The 23,311-nt window shown below is 38.3% G+C and overlaps 1 protein-coding gene across 3 annotated transcripts in view; it reads left to right on the forward strand.

Moving 5' to 3' along the window:
• LOC117416519 (calsyntenin-2-like) overlaps positions 1–23,311 on the forward strand; it is a 141,347-nt gene that overhangs the window by 89,267 nt on the left and 28,769 nt on the right. For all 3 annotated transcript variants that reach the window (XM_034027640.3, XM_059034344.1, XM_059034345.1), the window contains exons 3-8: positions 938–1,133; positions 6,162–6,370; positions 8,484–8,633; positions 12,153–12,338; positions 13,852–14,109; positions 14,372–14,493. In XM_034027640.3, coding sequence (XP_033883531.3) covers positions 938–1,133; positions 6,162–6,370; positions 8,484–8,633; positions 12,153–12,338; positions 13,852–14,109; positions 14,372–14,493 — 1,121 coding nt within the window. The remainder of the gene's footprint in view (positions 1–937; positions 1,134–6,161; positions 6,371–8,483; positions 8,634–12,152; positions 12,339–13,851; positions 14,110–14,371; positions 14,494–23,311) is intronic.

The raw sequence follows: 23,311 nt of genomic DNA on the forward strand, positions 1-23,311 counted from the left end.
GAATTAGGAGCAATATTGGATTGTGTAGCTTGCTGAAGGTTAAATGGGTACAAGTGGCCTTCATTATAATTTTTAAGGCCAGTAGCAATATTTAACCAATTTCATGGTGACTTTGCTTGACATTTTTTTTCTAAGCTTTGCTTTGCTTATAAAAGGGGTGTTAACAGATACATCAATAGAGCTGTTTGGATGAATGAGAAATGCAGGGCAGCTCATGCAGTTTAAAACCTAAAACTGGGAAAAAGTTAAAAAGAGCTTGCAGAAACATGGGACTGTCAGTTTTATATAGAAGTGACCTTGACCCATAAAAATCTACACAGATGCAAATCTGCACAGCATGATTCATTTTCCTTTCACAGCCACAAATTAAAGTGAAATGATGGCAGAATTAGGGACGTATTATAAATTATGGGGGGGGTGGGGGTTGTTTTTATAATGATGTTCTTTGTGCAGAATAAGAAAATGAAGTGCTGACTTAGAATGCTGATGCTAGTGGAGAGCTTACTGCTACTGTGACTTACATTTAGAGTTACTGCATTTGGACATTGCATGACTAGGAGTGTTTATTATTAGAAACAATTTATGTCTCGTTCGCTGTATAGTTAAAGTTAACATTTTATGTGTTATCTAAGTTGCAAACCTTGCAAAACAACAGCTTTTGCTTTACGGACCCATTCACAATGGAAGCCAAGGGGCTTACTTTATTATTTTTTTTAACATTAAACCCATTCTGCTGCAGCGAGCCTAAAGCTGTGCATTATTAAAGAAGTAAAAAGCACATTAGCGGTACGTCTTGCCTTTCCTCTTCAGGAGATCTGTAGCCTACAGCTCTTCAACATTACTCTCTTATTCCTGTTATATATATATATATATATATATATATATATATATATATATATATATATATATATATAATTTTTTTGTGTGTGTGTGTTAGGTGAGATTTGCGCTTTCAAAATTCACGGAGAGGACGCTCCTTTTGAAGCTGTGGTGCTGAACAAGACATCTGGCGAGGGGCTCCTCCGAGCAAGCAGCCCCATTGACTGTGAACTTCAGAAGGAATACACATTCATCATCCAGGCGTATGACTGCGGATCCAGGGCTAGCGGAACAAACTGGAAGAAGTCGCACAAGTGAGTGACAGAAGCATGCATTTACACTGAGCAGCTGTTCTGGTTGAGGCGCTTTTGTATATTACGCTTCTATGAAAGGTAAATGGAAATAAAAATACCAAAGCAGAAAAACACTCCTGTATCTTCAGTGGGCTGGCAGAAATTTATTTTTCAAAAGGACACCAAGTCGTCTTGGGTCTGTCACCTAGGCATGTCTATTGTTCTGTGACTTGATTTACCTTGAATTCAGTTTTTATTTGGGCGCATCACGCAACATACAAAAAAGCACCACACTCAAAATGGAATGTATAAGGAATATCAATGTTTGGCAGCTCATAAACCAGACAATTCCTGGTAACCACCCACAGAATCAGTGCTCTCTGTCAATGGAGAATATTCTGGGAATAATGGTCATAGATGATATTGGCTCATCAGATGATGTCTCTCTAACCAGTGGGGTAGTTGAATTGGAACATCATTCCGGTACTATTGTCTATAGGCAGCAGTGGTGTAGTTGAGCCGGAAGTCACATAATTAATAGGCAAGCTAAGTCACATAACATCTACTGCACAACTGTATGATTTGGTCAGTAGTCCTCTTTATGAAATGAAAAGAGTATTAGGAACTGCTTCTTTAAGAAACCTAAAAATGCTGACAAAAACGACAGCATCGACTGACTGGAAACAAGCACAAACAAAGCCACTGACACTCAGACATGTAAAGTAAAGCATTGTGACAAGATGGAGAAAGACACTTCCTGGAAATACTTGTAGAAATTAGATAATCCATTACCTATTATATGTGTTACTAGAAGGTTGGTATATGTATAATAATTCTTCTTTAAGAAAATGTATATTTTAGTTCTGGTACCTCCAGATTTAGGACTACACCACTGTCTATAACTACACTGGAATTACACTGGAATGGCATGAATAGCTTCATAGTAAATACATTGTGTGAATACATTTTAGTTATTAAGCAGGTTGTTGTATTGTAACTACACAACCATATGTGTATTTACTGTGTTATTACAGTGCAGTCAGACACTGTAACCATACCTTTTTTTAAGCAAACTTTTATTACCATTTATATCTGGGATATAGCTAACTTGCATGTAGAGAAATGTACTTACTGTGAGGTCAGCCTGATCACAAATACACATGGTAAACTACAGATATATATGTGAAAGCATTGTACAACCTGTGGTTTACCAATATAAAGTATGGTAAAAATGGCTGTGTAAATGTATAATGACAACCTTTTGTAAGGGTTCCTGAACTGCAAACTACCTAGCGCTCCAGTCACCAAGGTTTTATGCATCCTGCTGCCAGGTGCAACATTCTTATTTAATCATCGATGTATTCTGCAGTTGTAAGTGGCATTGGTTAAAATGCACGCACGCACACACGCACACACATACAGTACACTGTCTCAGCCACCCAAGTCTCCCGTCTTCTTCCATTAAGGCTTGTCAGGGTGAGCAGCTATTCCTGCAAAACCTGTGCAGTTCAGCATCTCTTGCTTCCAGCTCTCTACTGTGGAGGCCGGTTTTGCTTACTTGGTATACCTTGACAAACTGGATGTGTTTCTATTATTGAAACTGGCAGGTTCACACCGGGGCTCAGCTTTATTATTCATCACTCTACACTGTTGACTGCTGTGAAATGACCATCATATCACAACCTAGATGGAATATCGTTTGGCTAAAACCCTTGTCTGCATCTGTGGGGGTTAATTATTATTATTATTATTATTATTATTATTATTATTTATTTCTTAGCAGACACCCTTATCCAGGGCGACTTACAATTGTTACAAGACATCACATTATTTCACATTATACAGATATCACATTATTTTTTACATATAATTACCCATTTATACAGTTGGGTTTTTACTGGAGCAATCTAGGTAAAGTGCCTTGCTCAAGGGTACAGCAGCAGTGTTCCCCATCGGGGATTGAACCCACGAACCCACGACCCTCCGGTCAAGAGTCCAGAGCCCTAACCACTACTCCACACTGCTGCCCAATGGCTCCCTACTGTGCTTTTTCCAGTCTGCCAGGGCTTAGTTGTGTGCAATGTACTTTGAAAGAGTGGCAGAGATCTTGACAGCCAAAGCATTTGACAAAATATCCTTTGTTTTTTTTTCCTTACTTGAAATGTTACTGTTTGTTCATTCAAACTCCATTCCGGTATACCTTTCATCTTTTCAATCCAAATGACATGGCTGTTAATTTGTTTTATTGTTACCTTGCTCAATGCACTTAAAGCTTAGGGTGCATTGCACATGCAGAGCTTTCATTCTTCAAAATGCTTTTACTGAGTTTAGATGTGGAAGTGGAAGCGCAGAGCATTATTGCTCAGTACACTCTAGTTAATGATCGAGTCACACAGAGCGTTTTAAATGGCTTTCTGGAATACGACAATGTGAAGTGAGGCACTCTCGGATGCTGTAAGAAATTGCACTCAGTGTGGCTCCTGGGCATGGCAGGCGCTCTCAATGGGAATGCAGGTTTACCAGGTTCTGCCCATGGTCTCCTCTGTGATGAAGAGTGTTCCTGTCCTCTTGAGGCTGGAGGCTTAGAACATGACATACCCCACACCGATACAGCAAACACGCATTGCTAAACTAATGTGCTGTACCAGACAGGTAATGGCATAAGAACATACAAAAAAGTATGAACAAGAGGAGGCTACTGGGCTTATTGACCCTTAGTGAAAGCATAGCAAAGTGTAATGAAGCACAGTGGAAGCGTGGTAGAGAATAGGTAAGCATTATAAAGAAAAGCGAGGTATAGTAAAGCAGATTAATAAACATGGCAAACTGGGGTAAACATTGTTTTTCATTTCACATTTGCCATGTGAAAAGCATGCTAAAACTGCTAAAATACTACCGTGGTAAACTTTTATAAGGGGATGCTTGTCTGGTTTCTAATAGTTAACTGATCCCAGAACCGCATCCAGATGGTTCTTGAAAGATCCTAATTAATTATTTGCAACAGCATGCATTGGAAACCCACTCCATACACCCACCATTCTCTGTGAAACAGTGCCTGCAACACTGACCTAAATCTGAAGAACTGAACTGAAGATCTTTACAACAAAAGGGTTCATGTTACATAACTAGAAACAAGAAAAATGATCCTTTCAGTTGTGTGTTTGCAAGATAAAGTTTTAGTCTATTTTAACAAGAACAATGGGTTCAATTACATTTGGGAGTAAATCTGGACTGTTATATGAGTCATGTTAAAGGAAAGACAATCCAATCAAGTATAATGCACATTTGTTTTTGTTAAAGATAATTTAAATGTATACTTGTACAGTATACACAGATGTACTATATTGTGTAGTCCTCAAAAAGGTATATGCATTGTATAGAGTTTTGGCAGCATTATATGATAGTGTTTTTTTTTGTTTTTTTTTAATTTCATTGGTTTCTAATTCACTTATAAAAGTATATACTGCATTTGGCAATAGATGCTGATGAGCAATGGAGTCCACTGACTTTTTGTTTTCTTTTCTCCTGGGGCAAATGTCTTTTTAAGTGCATACATCTTCAACTACCTCACTATAGTAAATATGGCAGGCAGAAAGCAAATGCATTCCTGTATCACATTAATTTCTTTGGAGCCACTTGCTTCAGAGACCAGTTTTCAAATATAAAGCCTGTGCTTTAGACATCACCCAAATTGCACCTGACACCGACCCCCAAAGTATCGGCGCAGTCAAGGAAATGATGGCGTGGAGGTGAGATTACAGAGCCAGCTCTGACAAGGGAATAAACTGTTTTGTTCTTCGTGGGATTTTGTTCCAGTCATTTTTTATATATCTTTCAAACGAAATTGAGTTTATTTTGCCATTTATTTGAACGTAAACCTTTAAAGAAAAGAAATACACTGAAATGAAATAGTTGTCGTTGAATCCAAAGGCTACCTTACCACTTTGTCGCAAAAAAAACACTGCATGATGTGTTTAAAAACATTCTACCCTGTCTTGTAGCAAATAATGAAGCATTTGCAAAGTTCTTGCCATTGGGGCTGACTTGGTGTGCTGTGTTTTTAAACAGATGGTATCCACTGACATGCAAAATAAACATCTGTAGAGTACATTACTTTCCATCCTAGCTTTGCCCAAGTACACCATAGAAGGTAAAATAAAGAAATTTGCAAGGAGCTGCTGTCCATGGTGCTGATATTTTTCTATGGTTTGTAGGTCCACTTTATTAGAAACTATTGCATTAGTAAACCAGTAAGCATGCAATTCAAAATGGTCAAAGAATCGGTGGTAAGTGATAGGGGAAGACACAGCTGCAGGGAATTGTGGAACCGGTGAAAAGTATAATTTTACTACCCTGGGAGGAACGTGAGTCCACCCGCTAGCTGATTTGGGACCAGTAGCATATGCTTTTAATTATTCCACATTGCAAAGTCATAGCTGAATATGACAACAGGCTTTAATCAGTTACTGATGTTATGCAAGTCAAGTTAAATGTATTTTTCACCCGTGAAATCAACCTCCCTATTCCTATTCCTCAAGCTGACATGATCAGAAAAGACGTGAATCTCTCAGGAGTCAAAGAAAGCTACTTCTGTGTGCAGGGTCTCCATGCTATTACAGACATGCTTTAACCCTTAGTATAGGGTTGCTTTTGAATATTAGCACAGGTTTGATGAATAGTAATGAAGAGAAACCACAAGCACTGTACACAGCGACCAGAATATCTCGCTTATTTAAGGGTGCCACTACCTGTCAGTTATTGCTAAGGCCTGTTAACAATACTGTCAATTAGTCATATTTACAAACATTTATAGTCTTGTTTCCTAAATTTAGATCAGGCCCCCAGGTAGATTTAATGAATCGTATTTCATGCTGCTTGTGCTGTGTTGTTGCACATGGTCTACTACTATAAAAAATGAATATAAAATGCATCCAAACTTGACTTAAGCCTGCTTAAAGTTGAGTTTAAGGGCATTGTTCTACATTGCTATAGACCGCTGCCCCTGGTGTCTTCATGGTCTCCAGCGACCCACTGCATTCTCTTCTGCAGGGCAGTGGTGCACATCCAGGTGAATGATGTGAACGAGTTTGCTCCCACGTTCAGGGAGCCAGTGTACAAAGCGACCGTCACCGAAGGGAAGATCTACGACAGCATCCTGCAGGTGGAGGCGGCGGACGAGGACTGCTCCCCCCAGTACAGCCAGATCTGCAACTATGAGATTGTCACTCCTGATATCCCCTTCGCTATCGATCGCAATGGTGAGCTTGGCTTTCTTTAATACTATGACCTTGGTTCTCACACAGTGGGAAAAAAAAAATCATCTCTTGTTGTCTCAATAAAAGTGCCTTATGAGTTTACACACACAAAGAAAGAAAAATGCTAGATACAATATTCTGAGAGGGAGCTGCACACACATATTGGAGATTAAGTTAGGTCTTTCCCCAAGAACCATAAAAAACATAAGAATACAATACAATACAGTACAGTACAATACAATCTGTTTTTATATAGCACTCTTCATGCAGAGCATCCCAAGGCATTTTACAATTAAAACCAATCAATCTAGCTAAAAAATAAGCTAAAGCAGACAAATGTTTTTAAATTTGATTTAAAAGATTTGACTGTGCCAGCATGGCTGATATGAATTGAGACGGAGTTCCAAAGGCAGGGAGAATAACAACTAAAGTCTGTTGCCCCTCCTGATTTTAGACAACTTCTAGGAACTATTAAAAGTTCAGCATCACTGAGCTCATGGTGCAGCCAGGAGCATGAGGTGCCAACAGTTCCTGTAAATATAAAGGCCCAAAACCATGAAGGGAATTATAAGTAGTAAGCAGAATTCTCAAATCAATCTTGAATTTAACAGAAAGCCAGTGCAGATAAGACAGAAAAGCTACGATCAAGAGGTGGCCATTTGGCTCATTAATTCTTGTCTGTTTCCTAATTTCTAATCTAATTGTTCCCAGAACCACATTCATACAGTTCTGAAGGACCCCAATGAATCAGCAGTAACAGCACGGCCTAGCAATTCATTCCATACACCCACCACCCTCTGTGTGCAAAACGGTCTCCTACTGCACCCTCTGTTTGAAATAGTGACTAGGAATGACTGTGTTGACCCCTTTTGGGGTTGTATTCATCAAGGACCTTGGTTTCTAATACTCCCTGTGGTATTCACAAAGAGCTGAATCCAAGTCTTATTTCATACTAATATGTGTATTTCTGGTACTTTATCATCCATGCCTGCCAGAGCATGACAGTCAGCATGCAGTTTTAGCAGCAAACTCATTTTGCTTCTACACACATAGGCACAGATGTTAGCCATTATAAAACCGTTATTAAATTTGAATACTCGCACTGATTAGGTGTCAAGCAGGGATGCACCTAGCCCAAATTGTGTTGTTAAGCAGTACATAAAGATCTTGGATGTCCTGACAGCTAATCTGAAAGTTTTAAAAGACACCAGGCTCCTCATTTCGATTTACCCTTGAATGATCTTAAGCCACCTTCCTGTGAAAGATAGTTCTATAATCAGGAAAAAGCCATTCGTCATCTTTGCACAATTGTCAAGCACGGTCCATTCTTTGGTATTATTTATTTGATTGTGGAATAACATGTTTCAAGTGGTTTTACTGGTGTGCACTGCATTTTGACACATAAAGAAAAGCAGTTAGAAACAGACGGTAAAGGTGAAAAGCCTCAGATTAGTTACAGCTGAAAGCCTAACGGACCCCATCAGAGAGGTGGAAAGATGCAAATTTGCCTGGTTTTCCACTGTGGGCAATTTTCCCACATTGTTTACTGTGGAGTGGGTCATTTACCTGCAATTGGCACCTTTAAAAATATAGCCCTGTGTGAGTGACTACAAATGAGGATCTACCCCTGAAGACCCTTACAAGTATACTTAACACAAGCACTTACTGGTTCTCATAAAGAGCATGCAATTTGAATCCACAATCAATAGTCATTGCCTGAATTGGCTGACAACTAGAAATTAACAATGCATATTAACACTGTAAACCTGTGGAAAAATTGCGGAAAAAAAGATTGATAACAGTGACCGCCATTGTATCAAGGGTGCAGGTTCCCTTTTAGAAGTTGTCATACATTACAGTAATGTACAACTCTACAGAGAAAAAACTTTTCCTTTTATAATTTCTAGTGAGAGCTCAGTGTTGAGCTAAACTGCAAGGAACACTGCAAACGCACTTCAATATAGATCTTGGAGTGAAATTGCACACAGCAGGCCAATACTGAATGCCATGTTTAATATGATACATGTATTTAATACATTCTGCTCCTGCGCTGCAAGTCTACTGTACTACTACAGTGGTAATAACCTCTGGGATATATTTTCTTTGTCGTTATCAGGCAACATTCGAAACACAGAGATACTGAGCTATGACAAAGAGCAGCAGTACAAAATCATGGTGACTGCCTACGATTGTGCTCAGAAAAAAGCCACAGATGATGTGTTGGTGCGCATTGATGTCAAGCCAGTTTGCAAACCTGCATGGCAAGGTAAGTGTTGGATACATCTCATTTATTTTGTGCTGTAGCTGTTTGAAGCCCAGTAAAGCCCTGGGCTGTTTAAAGCTCCCTAGCCTTCACTGTAAGGTGCTGGAGACAAATTAATTGGCCATTTTTATTAGGCTTGAGACCTTTAGCTAGAAACCAGTGGATGGCTGTGATTTGACTGACATACAGAGTTAGCCTTGGACATCTCAGTATTGGCCGCTACTGGGTTTGAATTTATATAGATTTTTTTTGTTGTCGAAAGCAGGTAAACTGCCTTGAATTCTCACTGCTTCAGAAGAGATTTGTTTTTGTCATTTCACAGCATTAAGTAGTACAATGTGTAACGTGTCCCAGTTTTACATGTTTCATTCAATAAAGGGTATTGATCTTTTTAAAATATTTTTTGAGCAACGCCAATAGTTTACAAGCGTACACACAACATGTTACAAAAGTTCTTGCTGAGGAAATGCTGCATTCCTTGTAAGTAAAATGAACAGTCACTGCACTCCAAGATTAATGACAGTCTGGTCTTTTTTATCCTGCCTGTCTTCTAATATAGCTCTAATACTGATGGATCCTTTTCTGACAGGATTTGTGTGTTGGGCATTGTGTCATGAATTAAAACAAAAATGTAAATGTTGGAGATCGCCCGAGAGCATACATAATATTCATATCATTCAGTCTACAGAAAATTAATCTCTTCAAAGTCAGTTTTCAAATGACATCTTTCCAGGGACATCACGGAAATACCAAAGAAGAATCTTATCCTCCCAGAAAAGGGCAACGTTCTTCAAAGGCTTAGAGTAAGGCTTAAATGTCACTGGAAAACATTACCAGCTGATCATAGAGAATTACCTGAAATATTGCAACACAGTGGAATATTAGCCTCTCAAGCTGTAAATTCCACCTACCTGATTGAGTAAGTAGAGTGTATATGTAGCAGATGACTTCTGATTGGCATCTCCAGGTGAAATTTGCTCTCCAAAATAAATGTGCCTTGCAAATGTTTTTTTTAATATCACTGTCCTTTGCTTCAGCCATTCTGAGGGGTTATTGAGTCAAGCTGGGTTTCTACTTACTGTTATATTTCCAGCTTTCAGAAACTTCTATGACTTATGGCTTTTCGGGACTTGCTCAATTCTATATATATATATATATATATATATATATATATATATATATATATATATATAATTTAAATTGATATATTTATATAAATTTAGAATTGAGTAATTTTTTTTTTTTCTGTATGCACTTTGATTAAGTACATAAAACAATCAGGAGTGACTAAGAGGCCAAAGGGTTGCGCTCAGAGGAAGAAAATGGCAATTTGGAATCGCACTCCAGTCTAAAAGTCAGAGCAACAAAACTATAGCACCAAATAAAGCATTGCATGGAACTATAGCACCAAAATAAAGCAATGTGCTTGCCTGCACCTCACTCGAGTTTCCTCAAGCTGAACCCTCCTGAGAAAAGCTTACAGCACGTTGTGAGTAATGCTTCTCAATCAGCAACTCCCTTTAGGTTGGGTTGCAGAAGCATTGATGTTACTGCACCAGCCTCTTTGGCAGGCACCTTGACCCATTTTTCTTTAGTTTTCCAAACAGCAAATGTAATTCAATTCATGTATGCAAAATCAAATACCAGATACCAAGCAGCAGAAATGGTGTCGGTTGTATTGCGCGAGCCCAAGCTTGTCTCCAGATACACAGTAGACCACTGCAGTAACAGGTGAACGGAGGCCCTGCATATTATTGTCTTGCTTCCAATTGTACAGCTGGGAAAGATAAACGATTTGGAGGATATGTGTGCTCCCTTTGTGACCAGCACTGATCGTTCATATTGAATAACGTTTGACTCGTTCAGATACATCATGCATTGTGACAGATAATTGTCTCTGACAAAACTGAACCTTAAGTATAACGAAATGATTTATTTTCTTTGGTCGATTTTTAAACCTGATTAAAACGTCCTGATTTGAACTGCCTCTGTCACTCTCGGAATGTCTACAAAAGCTGGATGTTTTCAGCTCATAGCTTTTGTTTTTTTCTGTGAAAAATAATATTCAATTGAAAAATCAATTTTACAATTTGGGATTACGATAAGGTAATTGTAGTGAAGGGGTGTCCAATCACGGTCCTGGAGGTTTAACAGGTAAAATGAGATAATGAACTACTTCAGGGTCTGGATACCAGGTTTAATTGGTTAAATTAAACAAAGACCAGGGCTGGAAGGACCGTCTTTGGCCACCCCTGTTGTAGTGTATATAGTAGGGATCACCAGCTAAGTACTCCAATACTATCCAAAAAAATGGTTAATTTTCTTTTTCTTAGAAAAAACGTGATTTCTACATACAAAACTAATTTAATTTATTCCTCACATATTTTCTTCAAGTTGAATTCATAATGGGAACCAGTTACCCACTGCACTAGTTTTCTTTTCAAAAGGAATTTGCAAAGCTAATCAGTGTTAAAGCTAAACTTAGTAAAAGTTTATTTTAGTTTAATTTTCTCCTAGTGTGCCATTGAAACAATGCAAGGGCCTAAAACACTGTGGCATTTGCAGGCAATATCCATGAAACCAGGACAGTTGCACAGGTGCATGTGTTTGATTTAAGTGTCTAGAGCTAATTAGACTCACTCATCACAGAGCGTGATGGAGACTTATGACAAAAACTGATCATTTTAAACCAGTTATCACTGAGCTTTCAGAGCCCAGAGAATGATGATGATGAAAAATAATAATAATAATAATAATAATAATAATAATAATAATAATAATAATAATAATAATAATAATAATAATAATAATAATAATAATAATAATAAAAAATTCAAAATCCTCCCAAAGCTGTAATACACTGGAAAATGTAAGCATTCCTTCTATGGAGAGTGTTGATAAGCAGCTGCTTTTTTAAAAATAGGGTTGTATTTGCAGCAGATCTGAAAACACTAGCTTCATAACCATGGGGCTCTACAGGACACTCCAGAGTCTAGTGGTACTTTACTTGTGGCTCTTTACATCCATTCCAAACCAGGACCTGAGTTCCAACAGGATGTTTAATTATTTAATTGAGCAGCCCGGAGCATCGTTCCACGCACTCGTTCACTGTGTTCAATGATGGAGCTGTGGCTCTGGTTGGAACAAGGTCCTGGGGTTTTCTCTGGAGCCATGGTGCAGATCTCATCAGTTAAATTTACTGTAGATTTCTTATCTTTACCTGTTGTAGCTAATAATCCGACCAAAAATACAAACGTATATAAGGATGTGATATCTACACAAGGGGCATGTTAACGTATCCAGTTTTATTGCAACATTAAATGCTAGCAACATTAATACAAATATATTGTCCTCCAAAGTTTTGAAGATTTGGTTATTTTTACTTCAGGAATAAGTATTGTGTTTAATAATGTTACTCAAATTTTGAGAATTTGACTCAGTTCATATGTCACATAGAGAACCTAACTCGTTATATTGTACAGTATATTATGACATATTTGACACAGTTCATTTGCTTTGCAGGCTGGAACAAGCGGGTTGAGTATGAGCCTGGCACTGGCAGCAAACCGTTATTTCCCACAATGCACCTCGAGACGTGTGATGGGCCTGTCTCAGCTATCCGGGTCACCGTGGAGCTGCAGACGAACCACATCGGGAAAGGGTGTGACCGGGAGACATACTCCGAGAAATCTTTACAGAAACTGTGCGGTAGGCACTTCTGTTAATTTCATTAGCAGAGGCATATAGGAGAATAAATGCATTTTTACAAAGGGGGGTTGTGTTAATTGGATTCAGTTCTAAAACTACCCTTTAAAACTAAGCCATGGATTACAATCCCTGCTGAGCAATGGTTAGATTTGAATTCACCTCTAAATTAAACTGTCTTAGCATAGGCAGATTTTACAGAATAAGAACTAAATGTGGTTTCTACTGGCCTATTAAACTCTTATAGAGACAGTATGGCCAACAGCTTAATATTCCACAACAGCCTGCCATGCCAATCCATTGGGTTTTAGTTGGCCTAATTAGCTGATCCTGCTGCTGTTGCATTTGCAGTCTAATATACATCAACAGTCATGGACAAATTCCTATTCCATCTTCAATAATAAAAGTTCATTGGATTATCTGTTCTTATAAGTCTGACAAGTCATTTCTCACTTTCTATTGTAGAGACAGAGGCAGAAGCTATGAACCAGTAGAACAGTGCTGCAGTACTCTGCAGTAATTCAGTTCCTGTGCACCCACCTTAAATTAATTCTTGGCCATACATGACTCGGCACAAGCTGGCCTCAAAATAATAATAATAATAATAATAATTTCAAAAAAAAAGATTGTGATTGGTTTTTAAACTAATATGAATTTAGAAGAACACTGAGAGACATTACTGACAGAATATATTATATGAAAAAGGTGATGGCTTTTCGATTTTTTTTTTTTCGCATTCAGTAAGTGAAAAGATTTGAGATGTTTTAATGATATTAATAATTGTGTGCCGCGCACTGAACACCATGAATGAGGAGTCCATAAAAATATCTTTTACAGTAATTGGGTCAAAAAGAAATAGCTTCCACCACCCATTATCATTCCACTCATGGATCAATAACTGCTTTAAACAGACACTCATTTCTACGCCCGGGTACCCATTTTAACAAAGCTGAGATCGAATTGATTGGCTCTAAGTGCCTTCTCGTTTGAGCTTTTAAAATGAAAATACTGTGTCTTAGTTTAATTCCGACCTTTTCTCATTCTGGTCCATTGCATGATGTTTTTTTTTCCTGGAAAACTGATTTCCCCGTCAGAACTCTGTGTCAGACTTTCTCTTGTCTGGATTTGGAAACACGCTGGCAGGCTAGAAGATGCCACTATGGGGACCAGATTTAGTTGCTGGTTCCTGAGCTACATAAAGAGAAGGCAGGTACCAGATATCTTATTGGAACAAAAATAAATCCCAAAGGAAAACAGAGCAATGAAAAATAAAATGGAAGATTTTGTCTTCACTGTTCGAGGCGTCATCTCCTCCTCCAATTACACACATCCTTTTAAAACTTCTTGAGAGATAAATCTATATATTTGTTTCGCCCTGATCTGAAATTACACAGTGTGTACAGTCATCGCTGTAAAGGATGTACAGAGACTCAGTGCAGTACAAAATCTATAAACCATTACAGATGGCTAAATCATGTATTCCTCACTTGTTGGGTATCCTTTTATTTTGTTACAGGGGCCTCATCAGGAAGTACTGACTTGCTCCCAGCTTCCAGTGCCACAACAAACTGGACAGCCACCCTCCTGACAGACAGCGGACGGGACAGTGACCTGATATTCAGATTCGACGGCAGGCAGGCGGCGAAAATCCCTGACAGAGTGGTGCCAAAGAATCTGACCGACCAATTCACGATCGCCACATGGATGAAGCATGGCCCCAGCCCAGGACTCAGAGCTGAGAAAGAAACCCTTCTCTGCAATTCAGATAAAACTGGTAAGAAGCACCTAGTGCCTTTTGCTCAGTGCTTAGTTAGACTTAGTTAGAATGTTTTACTGAGCGGTTATGGGAAACCATAATGAATTAGCAACGTTAGAAATGTAAATCAGGTGCATAAAATAAAAGCCAGTAAATGGAATGAAGCTGGTGCAGTACTTCTTCTTCAGGCTATCCAACTTTTTTTTTTTGTTTGTTTCATAAAAATGCATTTGGTTGTAGCTCATTAATCTTTTCCATTTCCTCCCCTGCATGATTGAAGAGATGAATCGGCACCACTACGCATTCTACGTGCATAACTGCAGGCTGGTGTTTCTGCTGCGTAGGGATTTCAACCAGGTTGACACATTCCGTCCTGCTGAGTACCACTGGAAACTGGAACAGGTAGGCACTCTTTATGCAATTCATGTTCAAATGCCAACCAGTGCAGCTAACAGGGATCGTAAATGTTGTTGAGGGAACTGTGCACGTACTATGCAGTGTGTGTGTGTGTGTGTGTGTGTGTGTGTGTGTGTTCATAAAAACTCCCCTCAGAAGATTATAACACAGATCACCTTACTTTTTAATAAGAGTATAAGAACATAAATCACAGAAAATGAAACATCTCATGAGGTCGAGGTCAGGTGATATTGTGAAAGCTGAGAATCTCAAGACTTTGAGCTGAGGAAGCACAGGTGAGTCAGAGTGGATAGGATCACCTTTATTGTCAGCCAAAAGAGCTTTTTTTTTATTGCACCAGGAATCCCGAAAAACACAAATAGAAAAAGAAAACAGCCCTGGAATTGGGGTTGACTGGAGCTACATTTGCTACACAGCTGTAAACCTATCACATTTACTGTCTGTGGTCGAGGTTGACAGAGCCTAAGATAAGAACGCTGTGTCAGACATTCTCTTGTCTGGCTTTAGAAACCTGCAGGCAGGCTAGAAGGAACCAGAGTTAGTTGTTGTTTCCCAGAGCTGCACAAAGCACTGTAAGCCTATTGCGACTTCAGTGACTGATAGATCTCTATGCTCTCTGATGGAACAATAACAGACACATGAAAGAAGAATTTGAATCTTTTTTTTTTTTTTATCATAATTGAATTGACTGTGATGTCACACTGATTGCAACTCTGGTGCAAATATGTTGGTGCAGAGCTTTGTTTGTATCCAACACCATAGAATTCTTGTGCACAGTTCAATAGCGAACGAAATCCAGAGGTAAACCTTGTCAGACCTTGGTCTTGCTAGAGCTGGCAATGAACAACGTTTTTGGTTACACTTTACATTGTGTCTCGAATTACTGTGTATTACTTGTGTACTTGCTCATTAATTACAATGTTGTTATGCATAGTTACAATGTACTAACCGTGTAAATATGTTTGCCCGATATGTATAAGTACACAATTGTATCAGAAAAGGGTTAGGGTTAGGTTTAGGTTTATGGTTAGGGTTGGGTTTAGACTTGGGGTTGGGTTATATTTAGAGTTATGGTTAGGGTTAGGGTTATGGATATATCATGCAAAAAAATACACATTGTAGTACATTGTAGCTATACATATCCACAAAAAATGTACGTAGATGTTGGCAACTCATCTCACCCTGTCTTTCATGTTGTGTTTATCAATACCCGCATTCAGATAGTTTCTAATCGTTGATTACCTTACCTAAATTAACATTAAGTCGTCCAAGATTAGTGCTAATCAAGGTCTGTGAAACCGGCCATACTGTTGTCTGAGTCTCATAAGGTTTTTAAAAGGTTTATATCGTCCGTCCACCTTGTTTGTAACCTCAATTTAATTAACTGGGAAAATCCAATCTCTTGACTGTTTTTAGATTTGAAGGCATGGCGACAACGACCCTCTGGGATGTCAACACAGTCTTTAAATTAACAAGCTGCCAAGAAAGCTGGACACTGGCAGTGCTCTTTAAAAAGAAATTGTCAACATGTTGCATTTAAAGTGTATTTCGCTGTGCAAGTCTGTGTTCCATGGTAATGAACAGTTATAACTATCCATGATTTTCTACAGCAAATCGCTCTGCAGGTGCCCTTGCTTTAATCAACTCCTATTAAAAAGTCCCTAATGGTTTTGTAGTATTCAGAGAGTTATTATAAAGCACTCTGCCAAATGCCAGAGTTTTGTATGTTTTGTCACTGCTTTCTTTTGAAAACGATTCACTGAAGAAAAGGAAATTGAGTTTACATGAACGATGGATAAAGGATCAGTTCCTTTTAGGGGACACTGACATAGATTGCAAAATGTCTTCATACATTTAGAATCCATAACAAATGCTAGTATGTTCAGTGTCTAATGCATCACACACCTCACCTACATTGATCAAATGGCCAACGGCAGGTCCATTACTGATAGACACTGGATCTGAAATGACACAGTAAAGTGCAGTTGTCTTATGAACTATGTCATTTGAAGTCTGTTGTCACAGACATGTGCAATGTTTTGTCTAAGGTCAGTAAACGGCACATACCACCTTGCTCCGATAGCTGATTACCCAAAATCAGTTTCTAATTGATATCTATATGTGTGGTGTGTCATTTTCTTCTGAGATATGCAGTAGCACTGAAAAGAAACCTGGACATTTAAAATTAGTAAAACATTTGTCTCATAGAAACATTTGTTTGGTTTTATAACTCATTTAAGCTTTAGTGCTACTGGTTCCTGGCTGGCTATGAGTATTTTTTACAGTCATACAGTATGTCAGCATCATTACCAGTGTGCCATAAACAAAATCGCTGTTGTGTTTACTGTCGCTACGCAGGGTTAACGCATTGGCCTGCCTTAGTGGGTGTTAAAAACAACAGATGCAGTAAGTGTGGGAGAAGTTTAAAGGGACTTCTAAAACCAATGGAAGTGACGTTGAAGAGGCTCTGCAAAGAATGAGGTTTCTAGACAAGAGTAATTGGATGATGCTATCAGTGTGTACATCTATAGGTGGACAGCATAATGAATTCACGCTCAAGAGCTCTCAACATAGCCTCCATCTTTGAAAAGTCACATTTTTGCAGCTCGGCAGCTGATCATGCATGAAGCGGCAGAGGCCTTTAGGAAAAGGGATTTGTGTTCTAATGTTCTAATCCCTTTGGGATTGAGATTTTCAATGTAGATCACAGCATCACTTACTGCATACAGCGTGCATAAATACTGTATGTGAGCGACACACTAGTCTTAAATGGAATCTGTAGGGCTTCCCTGCCAGCTGCTATAAAACGAAATACTTATAGAATTTCCTGTTCTATTTATAAAAAAAGGGTCTTTCTTCTTTATATAAACAGTTGTGTAAAATGTGTAAATAACATACATGCAGTCTCATAATACAAAACACATTCTCAAATATATAACTTTAACATTCGTACATGTAGAAATCTAAATACGCACTCATAGCTTCAACAGGAATAGTTTTTAAGTCACTGCAGTAAGCCAACAGTAGTATATATATGATATATCTATTTTTGTAATTCTTTTAGAAATGGGACCCACCATTTTAAGGAAGTAATTTAATTTCCCTTTATCTGTCTTGTAGAGCCTCTCCAGCTGTAATATATACAGCATTACACATCTCTCTCCTTTCCAGTATTTAAGGATTCATTTTTTTTAAATGAAATAACAGTAACTTAAGACAATATTACAAAGTTGTTTTCTGGTAGCCATATTGGCGAAACAGATAATAGAAAGCAAAAGGTTTCAATCAATGTGTAATTTTCAAACAGAAAGCAGCATTTTCCCAAATGTATACTCCAGTCTTTAACTATATTTGTTAAAATGATTCAATGCCTCTTTAGTAGACTCATGTTTGTCTTGATTCTCTTTATGTAGACCTACCGAAAGAAACTAGTCCGTGATAAACGGCAAGTCGAAACCTTTTAAACTAGTCAGTGATAAACGGCAAGTCAAAACCTTTTAAACTAGTCAGTGATAAACGGCAAGTCAAAACCTTTTAAACTAGTCAGTGATAAACGGCAAGTCAAAACTTTTGAAACTAGTCAGTGATAAACGGCAAGTCAAAACGTTTGAAACTAGTCAGTGATAAACGGCAAGTCGAAACCTTTTAAACTAGTCAGTGATAAACGGCAAGTCAAAACTTTTGAAACTAGTCAGTGATAAACGGCAAGTCAAAACCTTTTAAACTAGTCAGTGATAAACGGCAAGTCAAAACGTTTGAAACTAGTCAGTGATAAACGGCGAGTCAAAACTTTTGAAACTAGTCAGTGATAAACGGCGAGTCAAAACTTTTGAAACTAGTCAGTGATAAACGGCAAGTCAAAACGTTTGAAACTAGTCAGTGATAAACGGCGAGTCAAAACCTTTCAAGGACTTGGTACACATGAGTGCTTTACAGTTGTTGATGGTCATTTTGCAAAAACTAGACGTTAAAACTAGGGGTGAATTGGAGGGGGACAAATGCGTTATTTATTAATATCATAGAGTCTCTTTTTAAAATGCTGTAGTCTCCAAAATCCACATGCTGTGTTTACATATTTTTAAAGATATTGGATCGAATGTATCCCGATTTTAAAACACCTGACCTTATGGAAACCTTTTGAATTTGTTTAACACGAAATTTGGATTTCATAAACCAATTGACCAAATATTCTCATTGCATTCGAAAGTATAGCGCAATGGAGTTCTGGGGTTTTTATACAACTCCAGGTTGATGTACAGTATATTCTGTACTTTATTTATTTAACATTTCCTGTAAATGAAAAAGCTCCCTGATGTCCTTGTTGAAAGTTTGATTGCTTCACAGGTTTTCTGCTACCTAATTTGTCAGGCCCTGCTGAGTGTACAGTACAGTATTTACCACCAGCAGAGGTTTCAAACAAGCCTCAAATGTTATTATTAGGCACTGTGTGTAGATGATATGAAAATTGATTGTTTGACAGTAGCTGTGAATGCACTAGAGCTGCAAGCATGTATTTCCTGCAAAGTCAGTATAAACAAAAATAAACCGGTAAAATCATTTTTTATCTCCCTCAGGCAATCCATACACTACCCAAGCATTGTGACAGCACTGAAAACTTGAGCATACAGCCCAAGATGTGCAAATTGCTTTCTGCTATTGTGTTAGCATTTGAGCTGTATAGATGTTTGTAATTTTATAAGGTGTAAAAGCTACATGTGGATAATTGTACATCTGCTAAAAGGCCATTTCAAATGCACATAAGGAACAATTTGATCTCTAAACTTGCATTACGTAAATAATTCACACTTTCTTCCCTGTGTAACTGCAGTAATGAAACGCTGGCTCTCTTTAGCAGAAAGGCAGCTCTATTTTAGAGACCATTCTGTCAGCTGTGTCTTAGAGCTATTAAATAGTGCAATTACAAGTTAACTGGTACTAGAGATTTCGAAGAGGTAATTGCATGCCTTTAGCATAATGTAAAGTGCAAGAGGACCATGAACAAAGTGAAAGGCATCTCTTGTGTCTGTTGCCCTCGTCTAGAAGGTACCGTCCTTTTAGTGTTTTATTGGCGTTAAAGGAGCTTGTATTTATAGGTTTATCTTGTTGTTGAACCCCATGGTGTGAAGGCTGGAGGCTGTGTTCTCCTATATCTCCTGCCACACACACCCCCAAATAAGAATTAGAAAAACTCCCACCACACAGGGCAGTAAGAGATAAGATAGATGAGTCAAGATAATCCAGTGTAGGAAGAATAAACAATACTGGTAGCAAAACTGCCAGTTCAGCATCCACGCTCACCCAGTCTATTCCATTCTACCTCTCAACCTTCAAACCTGACAGATTTCATTTGCCTTTACTGATTTTTCTTATCCTCTTTTCATTTGTGCTATTGCTTCACACCAGCTGCTGCTCATTAAAGTTTAGAGGGGAAAGTTTCAGGTATTCACTGTATAGGCTCCTTGCCTTTTACACCGCAGTTCAGTCTAGTAGGACAGGCCCCTGGTATTGAAACATTTAATAGAATCCTCACATTCATAACATGGCATCTTTCTGTTCATCTTTCAAACTTAATCTTGCATGCAGCACATCACATCTTACACATAAACCAAAGAATTAACCTCACATTTTTTACGTTCCAAAATTGAGCTTTTTGACAGGGTCCTTAAATTGCAATTGTAGTAATTGGATGCAAGAAAACAGGATGGCTGCTCAAGTTGGCTTTGAGGGTTGTATGCCACTTGTCATTATCGGCAGCTGCAGTACTCTGCAGGGCTCACATATGCCCAAAGAGAGAGAATGCCAACCCTGCTTGGCAGGTTGTTGAGAGTACCCATATTTAACTTCAACACCGTGTGCAGTCTGAAGCTGCTAAGATCAGGGGCCAGAATGAAAGTGGTCTTCTGAGAGTCAGAGTTAATTCTCTACTCCACTGCATCACCGAATCGTGGACGGGCTGCAAATTGGATTTCAGTTTAAAGTGCGTCAGTGACTTTAACGTTTATTTATTAATGTTTTTTCTTTTTTAAAAAAACATTTATTAATGTTTTTTTTTATGTATTAATGTTTAAACGCAACCTAAGCTGTGAACTCTGTCACATGATGAGTGGCTTAACTTCAGGCGATCGTATTTCCAGCTAGGAGTACCGCATACACACACTGAATATGTCATTGGAAAGCCCCTAGTCTGTACTTTTAAACAAGCCAGGTAGGTGCCTGAGTAATATGTGCATAACCACCGGGGTGGCGGCGCCCCGAAGTCAATGGTCTGAGTGGTAAAGAGTTCAATAAATATTTGCACGAGTACAATATAACAGGTCATTTTTGTAAAAATATATTATCTGGCCTAAATTTGACTAAATAGTGGAGTTCAGCATGTATGTAAATCATAAACATTTGACAAATTCTTGTCCTAAATGTTGTCATTTCAGAATAATACCATTGATTTTCAACAAGTCACATGCATATGGTTATTCTGCGTTGAAACTAGCCAGCATGTTCTTATCCCCCTCTGAATATGCATATCCCTGACAGCATGGGTACAGTGGAGAGGCCTCGCTGCTGGTACATACTTAAGTTTTCCATACACTTATCCAATTGTGATGTAACCTGCTTGAGACGTTCTAAATTGCACAGTGCATAGGAATCTGGGCTTAAATGTCTGTCAGACTAGCACAGTGCATAGGAATCTGGGCTTAAATGTCTGTCAGAATAGCACAGTGCATAGGAATCTGGGGTTAAATGTTTGTCTGTCCGTATGTCATGCTTACCTTTTTATATATACAGTACCTAGAGAAGTGAGTATTAATGTAAGACGAAGCTTGGTTGGGACCTTCTTGTCACAAGCTATTGAGGGTATCAGAATCGGAGGGTGTTTGGTTCATTTTTAAAGTGCATTCACTGGAGGTCATGGTGGTCATGGTGATGTACTGCTTCATGATAAGTATGTGTGCTATATTAAAGAGGTTCTGCAGTGGTCACTACTTTATGCCACAGGGACAAGCTTTTAAAAGACAAATCTCTAGTTAATATTAAGCCCTTTTTTAATGCTTCATCTGTTAATGCAAGACCTTTCTGAGTGTACCTGCACACCTGTATTAAAAGATACTGAAACCATCATATTCAGCAGTGATTCTGTGATGTACTGTGTTTCATTGCGTGACTGTGGTATCATACAGAGATTTTTTTTTTTTTCGCGGCTTTTTATTAATGTACAAAAAGTCGTTTGACTGAAATGTTCCAGCATTCAGGTAGTATATTGACAACCTCACTGCATTTTAGTGGGTGTCACTGCTTGGTCCTTGTATCTGAGTGAAATGTTTCAGGATTTTTCATGTTTTCAGAATTCTCACCCTTTAGCTGGGTGTAGCACACTCAGAAATGTGCGGTTATTTCAGAACAATGACACTCTGACATCACATCCTGGAATTTCAAAACTTACGAGCCTGCCTGAAACTAAGGGATCCCAACCCGACAGTGAACAACAAAAAATTACATACAAATAACGGGTCATTACAGCTATTTTAACTAAGTGTAGCTTTCTGCATGAGGTATTAATTATGTTATTAATTATAAGTTTTACATTGATTTTTTAATCATTATGTTTAAATTGTGTGTGAATGTGTTTTTATAGTCGTTTTAATGTGCTTACAAATTCAGTTGCTTTAATAACCTTTTATATTACGTTTCTATACGATATTGTGTACGTTTAGTGTTCTTTCATTTCCCATCGGCAAAACCAGCTATGTGCAGTTTTGCACAGCCTAACACGACTCAAAGTCACAGATGGGTGTCTGAGCTAAATGCCAAAAGGCAGGAGATTAGCAGAGATAGTGTGAGATGGGGGAGGGAAACTGAAAAACAAGATGGATGCGCCCTGCTATGTACAACATGGTATGCAAAGTGTCATGGACAGAGCGCAACCCCCCCCCCCCCCCCTTTTTGTGCAGTGATAGAGTGGAAACCCCTATCATTTGACAGAAGTAAGACAAATGGGAGTGGAGTCAACAATTGTTTACAAAGGTATAAATATCAAACATTGAAGTGAAGTTTTGGAGGTATACCTTTCTTCTATATAAAGTGTTTTTTAATCAAAAACCATTTGTCAGCTTAATTTTTTCACTACATGAGAACTAACAATAAAAAAACAATATACTTTAAATACAATCATTTCATTTTTTATTATTATTATTATTATTATTATTATTATTATTATTATTATTATTAGCTTCAGTAGCATATAAGTACATAATGCTCCATTGGTTCCTAGTAGCTAATTTATCTCAAAACTTTGCCAGGTCAGAAAAGATCCCAATGATTTAAGCATCAACAACATGGCTAGGTAACCCATTATAGTATATATTAGGATCATGGATGCCCCTTATATAGACCTAGTCTTAAGAATATTGCTAAACAGGCTTTGTATTTATTACCGGTGATCTATGTAAAACAATACAGGCCTGATTGTTTTAACAAGCCTTCTAGCCTAGGGGAGTTGTGTACAGTGTAGTCAGCCCTGACAGTCATTAAATGCACTCGCCTAATTTAGATCGAGGGCATGCATGAACATCTTCCCAACCCTGAATTCTCCCTCCTACTGCAGCATGCAATCAACCAAATGAGAAAATCCACATCACTGTGCCTAGTGCAATCCTACCACACAATAATTAAGGAATCAGTTTTGGAGATATTGAAATTGCAAGCTTTGTTTCCTCCTACAGTAACAGACTGCGGGCTGGTGTTTAGTTGAAGTTCAGCACACCTTTTAGATCTCAGCAACTTGCCAGCACAGGTGTGACAAGTAAAG

The sequence above is a fragment of the Acipenser ruthenus genome, chromosome 12, assembly GCF_902713425.1.
Source record: "Acipenser ruthenus chromosome 12, fAciRut3.2 maternal haplotype, whole genome shotgun sequence".
NCBI lineage: Eukaryota > Metazoa > Chordata > Actinopteri > Acipenseriformes > Acipenseridae > Acipenser > Acipenser ruthenus.